Source organism: Myotis davidii, unplaced genomic scaffold (genome assembly GCF_000327345.1).
Source record: "Myotis davidii unplaced genomic scaffold, ASM32734v1 scaffold181, whole genome shotgun sequence".
In the NCBI taxonomy this organism is placed as follows: domain Eukaryota; kingdom Metazoa; phylum Chordata; class Mammalia; order Chiroptera; family Vespertilionidae; genus Myotis; species Myotis davidii.
Window position 1 is genome coordinate 2,770,910 of NW_006291504.1, and position 10,044 is coordinate 2,780,953.

At 53.5% G+C, this 10,044-nt stretch overlaps 2 protein-coding genes across 5 annotated transcripts in view; one reads left to right on the forward strand and one right to left on the reverse strand.

The window, feature by feature from the left end:
* The window catches only part of SIAH1 (siah E3 ubiquitin protein ligase 1), an 8,590-nt gene extending 5,154 nt beyond the window's left edge, over positions 1-3,436 (forward strand). Inside the window, exons 1-2 of one of the 4 annotated variants that reach the window (XM_015564683.1) lie at positions 36-1,451; positions 1,680-3,436. In XM_015564683.1, coding sequence (XP_015420169.1) covers positions 1,682-2,530 — 849 coding nt within the window. In that variant the 5' untranslated portion in view covers positions 36-1,451; positions 1,680-1,681 and the 3' untranslated portion in view covers positions 2,531-3,436. Of the gene's footprint in view, positions 1-35; positions 1,452-1,679 lie in introns of those variants that run through there. The other 3 variants (XM_015564684.1, XM_015564685.1, XM_006764876.2) reach the window with 3 other exon arrangements.
* Positions 3,437-4,536: 1,100 nt separating this feature from the next.
* Positions 4,537-10,044, reverse strand: part of LONP2 (lon peptidase 2, peroxisomal) — a 41,171-nt gene continuing 35,663 nt past the window's right edge. Inside the window, exons 14-15 of the mRNA XM_015564693.1 lie at positions 9,509-9,699; positions 4,537-4,935 (exon numbers count right to left, since the gene is read on the reverse strand). Coding sequence (XP_015420179.1) covers positions 4,714-4,935; positions 9,509-9,699 — 413 coding nt within the window. The 3' untranslated portion in view covers positions 4,537-4,713. The remainder of the gene's footprint in view (positions 4,936-9,508; positions 9,700-10,044) is intronic.

The window sequence follows — 10,044 nt, forward strand, 5'->3', positions numbered from 1 at the left end:
GTTGCCGGAGAGGCCGACGCTCAGAGAGGGGCAGAGGGGCGCCGCAGCACCCTCGGCTCACTAGCGCCCCCTCCCGGTGCACCACGCCCTCCGCTGAGCGCCCGGCGCTGCCCGCTCAGGGGGCGCAGCTGCGGGAGGGCCTGGCCGCTGCCTCGCTTCCCGGACCGCGGCCTTTCCGCCTCACACTGACTAGGAGTGTGAGTCGTGCTCCAGTGTCTGGAATGGCAGTCAGCTCTATTGGAACGGAACCTGAACTATTGCTACACCGTTGGAGGCCGAGAAGGGACGGTCTTCCCTGCGTCCGGACGTCCCGTGGACCACACGCCCTGTGCGGACCCCGGTGAGACCGGCGGGCCCGCTGGGCGATGTGCGCGGCGCTGGCGGCCTAGACTTGCCCCCAAGGAACCACTGTCCCGTGACCCCGAGACTCACGTAGGTGAGCAGCGCAAGCGGCCGCGAAGCGTGCTCCTGGGCAGCTGGGCGATGCTGCCACCGCTGCTCACGCGTGACCTCCGCGCGGGCCGTCGCGGGCACTGGAACCTCCTGGCACGCACTCCGGCCCGGCTGGACCCTGGCTGTCCGGGGCCTCAAAGAGCGCGGATCCCGTGTCCGACCCCACGTGGCGGCCGCCCGTGCTGGGATTCTGCTGCATTTTGTCTTCCTTGAACTTGAGGCTGTCTCCGTGACAGTGGGCTTGACCTCCTCTCGGCGCCCTCAGCCCGTTCAGGTGTAGAATTGGGTAACTAGAGGCGAGTTGCACTTACAGGGTCACACTGGTAGCCGGCATTGTGTACTTTCCGCTTTTCTTGTTAGCAGCATTGTTTTCAAAGGTAAATTCTTTGCAACAGAATAACAATGATAATTGAGACATTAACTTGGAGGCATTAAATTTTAATTGTGTAGAAATACGGCTGATGTAGTTAATGGGTCTGCGCTCTCAGGCCTGAGTCTGTGCAGGTGGGTTCCCGGGGAAGGTGCCGTTTTATCGTCCACTGTCCCGAGTGTCGGTCACACCGCTGGTCATTTCTCCGGGTGACAGTTCTCAGGGCTTGGTGTGATGGGCGTTTCAGCAGCAGTGGTGGCCGGGGGCTCAGGAACTCCTCACCTGTGGACACCCCCCCCCCCCATCTTTCCTCTTGGACTTCAGCGACTTCGCAGTTTCTCAGTTGCTTGGGGTCCAGGTTGTATTTCAGCCTTACCTCCACGAGGGCAGCCAAGGGTGGATTTCACTTTCTTTTAGTAAGAAAGGGAATTAATTCTATTGTGTCTGGAACTTTTTGAAGAGAGATTTCATCCAGTGTGTAACTCCTAATGATCAAAATGCGTATTTTATGCAATTTCGTTTTCTTAACCATTTGTTTCTCTTGTTCTGCTCACAGTAAAAGTTGTATGAGCCCTGGCCGGCTTGGCTCAGTGGAGAGAGCATCGACCTGTGGACTGAAAGGTCTCAGGTTCGATTCCAGTCAAGGGCACATGCCTGGGTGGGGGGGCTCGATCCCTAGGAGGGGCCTGCAGGGGGCAGCCGATCAATGATTCTCTCTCGTTATTGATGTTTCTCTCCCTCTCTGAAGTCAATAAAAATATCTTAAATTCTTTTCTGCATGAACAACATGGCTTTAGGAAACGTTACGATGATCACTTTTCTCCCTCCTCCTGACTTCTCTTTGTCTCCGTTACAGAAATGAGCCGCCAGACTGCAACCGCGTTACCCACCGGGACCTCCAAGTGCACGCCGTCCCAGCGGGTGCCCGCCCTCACGGGCACCACCGCATCCAACAATGACCTGGCCAGTCTCTTTGAGTGTCCTGTCTGCTTTGACTATGTGTTGCCACCCATTCTTCAGTGTCAGAGCGGCCATCTTGTCTGTAGCAACTGTCGCCCAAAGCTCACGTGTTGTCCAACCTGCCGGGGCCCCTTGGGATCCATTCGCAACTTGGCGATGGAGAAAGTGGCCAATTCGGTACTTTTCCCTTGTAAATACGCCTCTTCCGGGTGTGAAATCACTCTGCCCCACACGGAAAAAGCAGACCACGAGGAGCTCTGCGAGTTCCGGCCTTACTCCTGCCCCTGCCCCGGCGCGTCCTGTAAGTGGCAGGGCTCCCTGGATGCCGTGATGCCCCACCTGATGCATCAGCACAAGTCCATCACCACCCTGCAGGGGGAGGACATCGTGTTCCTCGCCACGGACATCAACCTCCCCGGGGCGGTGGACTGGGTGATGATGCAGTCCTGCTTCGGCTTCCACTTCATGCTGGTCTTGGAGAAGCAGGAGAAGTATGACGGGCACCAGCAGTTCTTTGCGATTGTCCAGCTGATAGGAACGCGCAAGCAGGCAGAAAATTTTGCTTATCGACTCGAGCTAAATGGTCATAGGCGGCGATTGACTTGGGAAGCTACTCCCCAATCTATTCATGAGGGAATTGCAACAGCCATTAGGAATAGCGACTGTCTAGTCTTTGACACCAGCATCGCACAGCTTTTTGCAGAAAATGGCAATCTAGGCATCAATGTCACTATTTCCATGTGTTGAAGTGGCGATCACACGTTTTCTGGCCAGTGTTTAAAACCATTGCGTTCAACTTCAGAGAATAGGCCCCCTCTGCCTGCCCCCCTGAGACTTTTGGTAGGTGGAGCTAGTCACATGAAGGTAAATAAATGGAAAGGCTGTTAAATACAGGAAATGGTTGCATGTAGTAACACTAATATATTCAAAATAAGTCAACAGTAAACCACTGAAAAAATATATATATACACCCAAGATGGGCCTCTTTTGTATTAAGAAAGAAAGCATTGCAAAATAATTCTGAATTTGTGTTTGTTGTAGATTGAGGGTACTGTTGAGAAATACTGGGTTTTTGTTTCTGCGTGTGAGAGTGTGTGGGTGCGTGTGCGTGTGCTTGGGTTTTTTTCCTTTAACTGACAAGCCATGTTGAGTGGTCTTGGGCCACTGCTTCCCCTCTTTTGAGTCAATACATAGTGCTGCTGTGTGTGTATATATTTTTTGTGTGTATTTGCTAATTTTTATTAATTCTAGTTTTTCATTAAATAAATTTGACTTTCTTTTCTGTAACTCAAGCTTTTCCCATTTTTTTTGTACCTTTTTAAAGTTAGTAGTTTTTTGATATGCATAATTTGTTTATGGTAAAGTTTATACATGTGTGTTCCATACATGTTTTTTCTCCCCATTAATCAGTTCATTAGAAATACTTTAAATTCAGCCTCTTGTGAAGACACAAGTTCCCGAAAGGAGAGGTAACGTTGGAAGAAAGATCAGAAGCTGCTTAAAACAGCTAGAAGGTGGTCGGTCGGTCGGTCTTTTTCTCTTTTTTCCAGTTGAGTCACACCTTCAAACTTATTCTTTAAAAGGTAGTAGGATATACTGATTTTTAAAAAAATATTGAAAAATCCCCTCGCACCCCCCAATATCTTGGACAAATCACATATGTTTAAAATTTGTTCTCGTATTTATTGGTTTTGCAAAAGAAGGCATCATCTCACAGTATTTGTAATTAAAAGCAAAGCATTTGTTTAAAAAAAGGCAGTTTGCAAAAAAATGTTTTTGGTCTTTTATAATGCTCATTAAAAGAACATCTGGCAAATTGAAAACTCTTTGTGTTGCTTTAGCTCTAAGTTTGATTAAAATCCAAAGCTGTTTTCCTGTCCGATTCTGTGCTTCACAGCAGAGAGCAGTGTGCAGTTTTGAAATGCACGAGTTTTATTGTCAAGTACAGCGCAGCGAGCCCAGGTCCGACTCGTCCTCCCGGGCACGGATTCACCAGCCGGGCCAGGCACGCCTGTAACTCGCAGACCCCATTCTCATCCAAGAAACTGCAGCGCCTGACATACCTGTGCCTCAGTTTGGAAGAGCGCTCCTGAGGGGGCACGGGGTTGTCCATCGCGTCCTCAGTCTGCACAGCCACACTGGCGTGGCAGGAAGGTGGGCGCTGGGTAAGGAAAGCTGTGACCCTGGAAGCCCCAGCCTGACCTGCTGTCCTAACCCTGGGTGAGTCGGGACGAGAAAGGAGAGCCCGCAGACGGGACGGACAGGGAGGCGGTGGGGCCTGGGTCTCGCGGGGTCAGGATCACGAGCATGGGGACCAGCCCGGAAAGGTTGGCGGCCTCCCGCTGGGGACTGGACTTTATAGGGGGACAGGCGTTCGGGGCCGGCGTGTTTGACTGACGTGTGCTAACCGGGCCCGCTCTGCCTGTGTGATGCGTGTGCTGGGACGTGTGGGCCTCCTCACGCGGTACTTAACCCGAAACTTCACATCCACAGAGACTCCGGCTGTGTTTTCAGCTTTGCCCACTGCCCCTCCCGCATCGACGGGGACCTGAGGTCATGGTCTCTACCCGTTGTCTTGACCTTGCCCGGGCGTCTGCGCCACCCGAGGCTCGTGGAACAGATCTGAGTGTGGCTGGGAGTCTCTGGTGGGGCTGGAGAATGGACGTTTCTAGCAAGTTCTCGAGTGGCAGGTGTTCTGCCTGGGGCCACATGGGAACCGTGTGCCGCCGTCCCAGGGACAGACGATGACCGAAGACAGGAGTCAGTGCCATCTGTTTATTAAAATCTCTGTAGCCCCCGCGGCCCCGCGGTGAGGCTTGTGCCTGCTGATCAGCTCACAGGGGAAGGGACGTCTGGCTTACCCGCTGGTGTGAGCAGCCAGCCCGGCGGGCCTCGGGGTTTCAGGACGGCGCTTGAGCCGCGCTCCGAGCCTACAGTTTGCTATTTAAGAGGCCGGGCCTGGCCTTGACCGAGAAGCCCCCGTCGAAAGCGGCGTTGAGGACCTCGTCCAGGCAGCTCGCCGTGACGAAGCTCAGGTCGCGGCGCACGTTGCCCGGGATCTCCTCCAGGTCCTTCTCGTTCCTCTGCGGGAGGATGACCCGCTTCAGGCCCGCCCGGTGCGCCGCCAGCACCTTGTCCTTGATGCCGCCCACCTGCGGGGGAAGGCAGGGGCGTGACCTGGGGCCCAGCACCCCGCTGCTTTCCCGCCGCCAGGCCACCGCCCGGCCGGCACAGGAGCGGGGAGAGCCGTGAGGAGGTCAGTAAGCAGTGAATTCTCTTCACGTCAGCGCTCCAGGCCAGCCTTTCACGGGGGAAGGTGCCGGTTTTCTCCGTCCCTGTTCCTGCACGTCAGTCTCTGCAGTCACGGCGCCTGCGGGCCGATGGGGCCGATTCGGAAAAAGTGATCGTCGACCTGACACCCGCCCGCACAGCTCAGCTGGGCGCCAGGGTGACACCGCTGCACAGGGCAGAGCTGGACCGCTGGGCCACCTCGGGAGGACACAGGTCCCACGGCCTCGGCTCCGTGGTTAAAAGATGTCCACAAAAACCCACACACAAAGACATGGAGGCTGAGCAATGAGATCAAGGAAGAAAAGATATCATGAAACAGATGAAAATGAGAGCACAACCCACAATCAACGGGGCACAGTGAAAGCAGTCCTAAGAGGGAAATTCATAGCATTACAGGTCAACTGTGAGAAAAAAGAAAGATCTCAATGTAACTTCACACGTAAAGGAACTGAAAAAGAACAACAAACAAAGCCCAAAGTAAGTAAAAAAACCAAAGAGCGGAAATACAATGGAGTAAAGAAAAACCAACACAAAAGACCCATGAAGCCCTGATCAGTGTGGCTCAGTGGATAGAGCGTCAGCCTGCGGACTGAAGGGTCCCGGGGTCGATTCCAGTCAAGGGCATGTACCTCGATTGCGGGCCCCTCCCCCAGTAGGGGGCGTGCAGGAGGCAGCTGATCGATGTTTCTCTCTCATCGATGTTTCTAACTCTCTATCCCTCTCCCTTCCTCTCTGTAAAAAATCAATAAAATATATTAAAAAAAAAAAAAGACCCATGAAACCAACAGCTGGTTCTCTGAGAAGATACACAAGGGAAATCTTCAACCAGATCATCAGGGAAGAGCCCACATGAAGCCAGAGATGAAAAAATACAGAGGGTTGTACAAGGAAACAGTGTGAACTATAGGCCAATAACTCGGGCAGTCTGGACCACATGGATAAATTCCTAGAAACATACAATCCTCCAAGACTGAATCAGAGAATTGAAACAGACCAGTTACAACTAGTGAAACGGACGCAGTCATTAAAAGCCGCTGGACCAGGTGGCTCACAGGTGAGTTTTACCAAACTTTCAAAGAACTGGCCCCTGTCCTCACTCCCAGAATATGCCGGAGGAGGGAAGCCTCCCAGTTCGGTTCACCAGGCCAGCGGCACCCTAATTCCAAAACAAGGCGGAGACACTGCACGTGCACCCGATGAAGGACAGAAATCACAGGATCATCAACAGGTGCAGGGAAATCCTTCGATAAACCCAGCACACATTTACGATAAAAACCAACACGCAGCAGAGTAGGACTAGAGGGGACATACCTCAGTGGGACCGCCTCACACTAACGCTGTACAGCAGAGGAGACCATCCAACAATAAAGACAGACCACTGGATGGAGAACGGATTTGCCAACGACGCATCTGATAAGGGTTAACAGCCAAAATTTATTTTAAAAACTTGTTCAACACCAAAAAAAAAAAATCCAATTTAAAAAATGGGCAAAGGACTTCTCCAAAGAGGATATACCGACGGCCAACAGCGTTATCATTAGATGCAAATCACCCGGTGACCACAATGAGGTGCCACCTCACCCGTCAGTGGCGAGCGTCAGTAAAGCAACAGCCAGCAAGTGCTGGGAGGATGTGCAGCGGGAACCCTCGGGCACCTTTAGCGGGAATGCTGGTTGGTGCAGCCGTTGTGGAAAGCAGGATACAACACCAATAATGAACGATCAGAAAGGGAAACTAAGAAAATAACCCCATTTACATGCTTAAAAACCCACAAAAAACCTATGTACAATTAAAAAATATCTATATACGTGTTTATTGATTTCAGAGAGAAAGGGAGAGAGAAACATCAATGATGAGAGAGAATCATTGATTGGCTGCCTCCTGCACGCCCCCTCCTGGGGGATCGAGCCTACGCCCCTGGCATGTGCCCTTGACCGGAATCAAACCTGGGACCCTTTCAGTCCCTAGGCCGACGCTCTATCCACTGAGCCAAACCAGCTAGGGCACCAGGGATGTAAAAGACTTGTACTTGCAAAATATGAAACTGAACAAAGAAACTGAAGAAGATACAAGTGGAAGTATATACTATGTTCATGGACAGGAAGAATTAACATCATTAAAATGTCCCACTACCCAAGCAATCTATAGATTTTTTTTTGAAATATATTTTATTGATTTTTTACAGAGAGGAAAGGAGAGAGATAGCGATAGAGAGTTAGAAACATCGATGAGAGAGAAACATCGATCAGCTGCCTCCTGCACATCCCCCACTGGGGAACTGCGCGCAACCCAGGTACATGCCCTTGACCGGAATTGAACCTGGGACCTTTCAGTCCGCAGGCCGACGCTCTATCCACTGAGCCAAACTGGTTTCGGCAGGTAATCTATAGATTCAAAGCAATTCCTATCAAGACAGCCCTGGCGTATTTCACAGAACTAGACCAAATATTTCAAAAATGTACGAGGAACCACAAAAGGCCCTGAACAGCGACAGCAATCTTGAGAAAGAACAAAGTTGGAGGAATCCTGCTACCTGATCTCAAACTGTGCTGCCAGGCCACGGCCACCAACCCGCCTGGTGCTGGCTCTCTGATCAGCCACCCACGGCAGCCCTCCTCCCGGGTTTTCTGTGCCCGACTCAGCGTGTGAGCCGACAACTCCGAGTGCAGGAGTGACGTGTCATGGCTGCCGGGAGGCCTGCGCACAAAGCTCGCTGTGAAGCCTTCCCCTCGGGGTCTGAGGGCGCTGCACCGGGTCCCCGGGGAGAGGGCGAGGAAGCTCGTGGGCGAGAGGTCCCCAGGAGGGGACGCTTTCCTGCCGGGGGGCCTCCCGAGCTGAGGAGAGTCCCGGTCCCTTTCTCTGAGCAGAACCCCTGGGAGTCAGAGGTCGGTCGGCCTGACTGTTTCCGTGTTATTTTCCCCGAATGGCCGGCCAGTTCGAAAGCCCTAGTTTTAAATCCAAGAGCTGTCTCGGCCTCGCCCTGGAGTCCCGTCTGGTCTCAGGTCCAGCCTCAGCGCTGCTGCCTGGTCTCCTGTGACAGCGGACACTGGGCTCACGGGAGCCGCTGCGCCTCTGCTGGGTGTGCAGGGGAGCCCTGGCCCTGCCAGCAGGCGCTGGGGAGGCCGCTGGGCCAGAGACCTCAGTGCCCTGGGGTTCCCCCCGGCTCCTTCCTGTGCTCCGGGGCCAGCGCTTCTCCCAGACGGGAGCTGGGACACCATCTCCCCCATCAGGACGCCCCCAGCCTCCAGGCGCTGGCTGAGCTACCAGCGTGGGCCCCGCTCACTGCTGAGGGTCAGATGTGCTCCCTTATTCCTCCCTCAGTCCTCCACCTCTGCACCTGGGAGCTGAGACTGGGTCCTGAAGCCCGTGCTCGTCTGCGTTTGGGCGCAGCTGGTGTTACCGCCGTCACCGTCACCTTAGCTCTGGGGCGGCAACGATGAGACCAGCCTCCTGAGTGCACCCCTCGAGCGTGGCGGCATCATCGGGCCCAGCATCTGACTTCTGGCGACTAAACCAGCCGGGGCACCAAGAGCATCGGTAACGCTGTGACCTTACTGGGCAACCCTGTGACCTGCTCCCCATCACCTCCGACACTGACATCCTCTCTACTCCTCATTTGCTATGGACCTGGCAGATTCTGCTGTAGACGCAACAGGCAGCTGATGACTCACAACCTGCATACTCCCAAGGGTCTGTATTGTTTCCTTAAAGCTTTTAAAAGAAAATGTTTTTGATTCAGAGGGGAAGAGAGGGGGGGAGAGAGAGAAACATCAATGATGAGAGAGAATCATGGATCGGCTGCCTCCTGCATGCCCCACACTGGGGATGGAGCCTGCAACCCGGGCCTGTGCCCTGACCGGGAATGGAACCATGACCTTCTGGTTCATAGGTCAATGCTTAACCACTGAGCCACACCAGCTTGGCTTTTCAGTGCTTTTATGAGTAGTTTAAGCTACAGGCCCAGAATGTGTGTAAGTTTTTGGATCTAGCAGTGAGCCCTCACTGCCATTCCCAGGTGTCATGCTCACTCATCTCCATGTCCACCAGCTCCGCCCGCTGACCTCTGGGGGAGGGCCGAGGCTCCCAGAGGCCCAGAGGTGAGTGTGTCACACCGGCCCCGCCCCACCTCCCGCCTGTGCCGTGCAGTGAACACTTTGCTCGCTGAACAAAGCCCCAGATCTCCAGCTAAACGGCCCATGTCACCGACGACCACACTGACGTGCCCTTAGCAAGTCCTCATTCTTAGAAGAAAAAACCTGGGAAAATTGCTTTGGAAATTTGATGAAATTTAAAAATATGAATTACAGCTGTAAGCATTTTCTATGTATTTAAAACTAAGGTGTTCATCAGAAGAAGGCAAACCACTTTTAAATTTAAACTACGATTATTTAAAACTGCAAAGTCACCCACGGAAGGGCTGGCCCTCAGACTCACCGGCAGCACCAGGCCCCGCAGCGTGATCTCGCCCGTCATGGCCACGTCGGAGCGCACCAGCCGCCCGCTGAACAGCGAGGCCAGGCAGGTCACGATGGTGACCCCTGCCGACGGCCCATCCTTGGTGACGGCTCCAGCCGGGAAGTGCAGGTGGATGTCTGTGTTGTCGAGAAGATCGAAACTTCCAGAAGCTTACAAAGAAAGAAGGATGTTAATGTAGGAACTTACACCTGTTTTCTTTTTCTCCTAAAAAAGAAAGGCAAAAGTGATAAAAAAAAAAAAAAAACCCCAAAACCAAAACAAAACGCTCTGGGGAAAGGACTCCTTCCCGATGCTAACGGCGGTGCGTCCGAGGGCGTCCGAGTGTGGCTCTCCTCCCCATGGGGGAGGACAGCACAGCCCGCACTGCTGCTGGGTCAGGCGCGCGCGGGCCGCCCTGAAGGGGGACCGAGAACTCCCACGGCTCCCACGCCAGGGCCCGTCAGTGAGCGTGGCTGCCCACCCTCGTCTCCGGCTCCTCACGACCCCAGAGCACC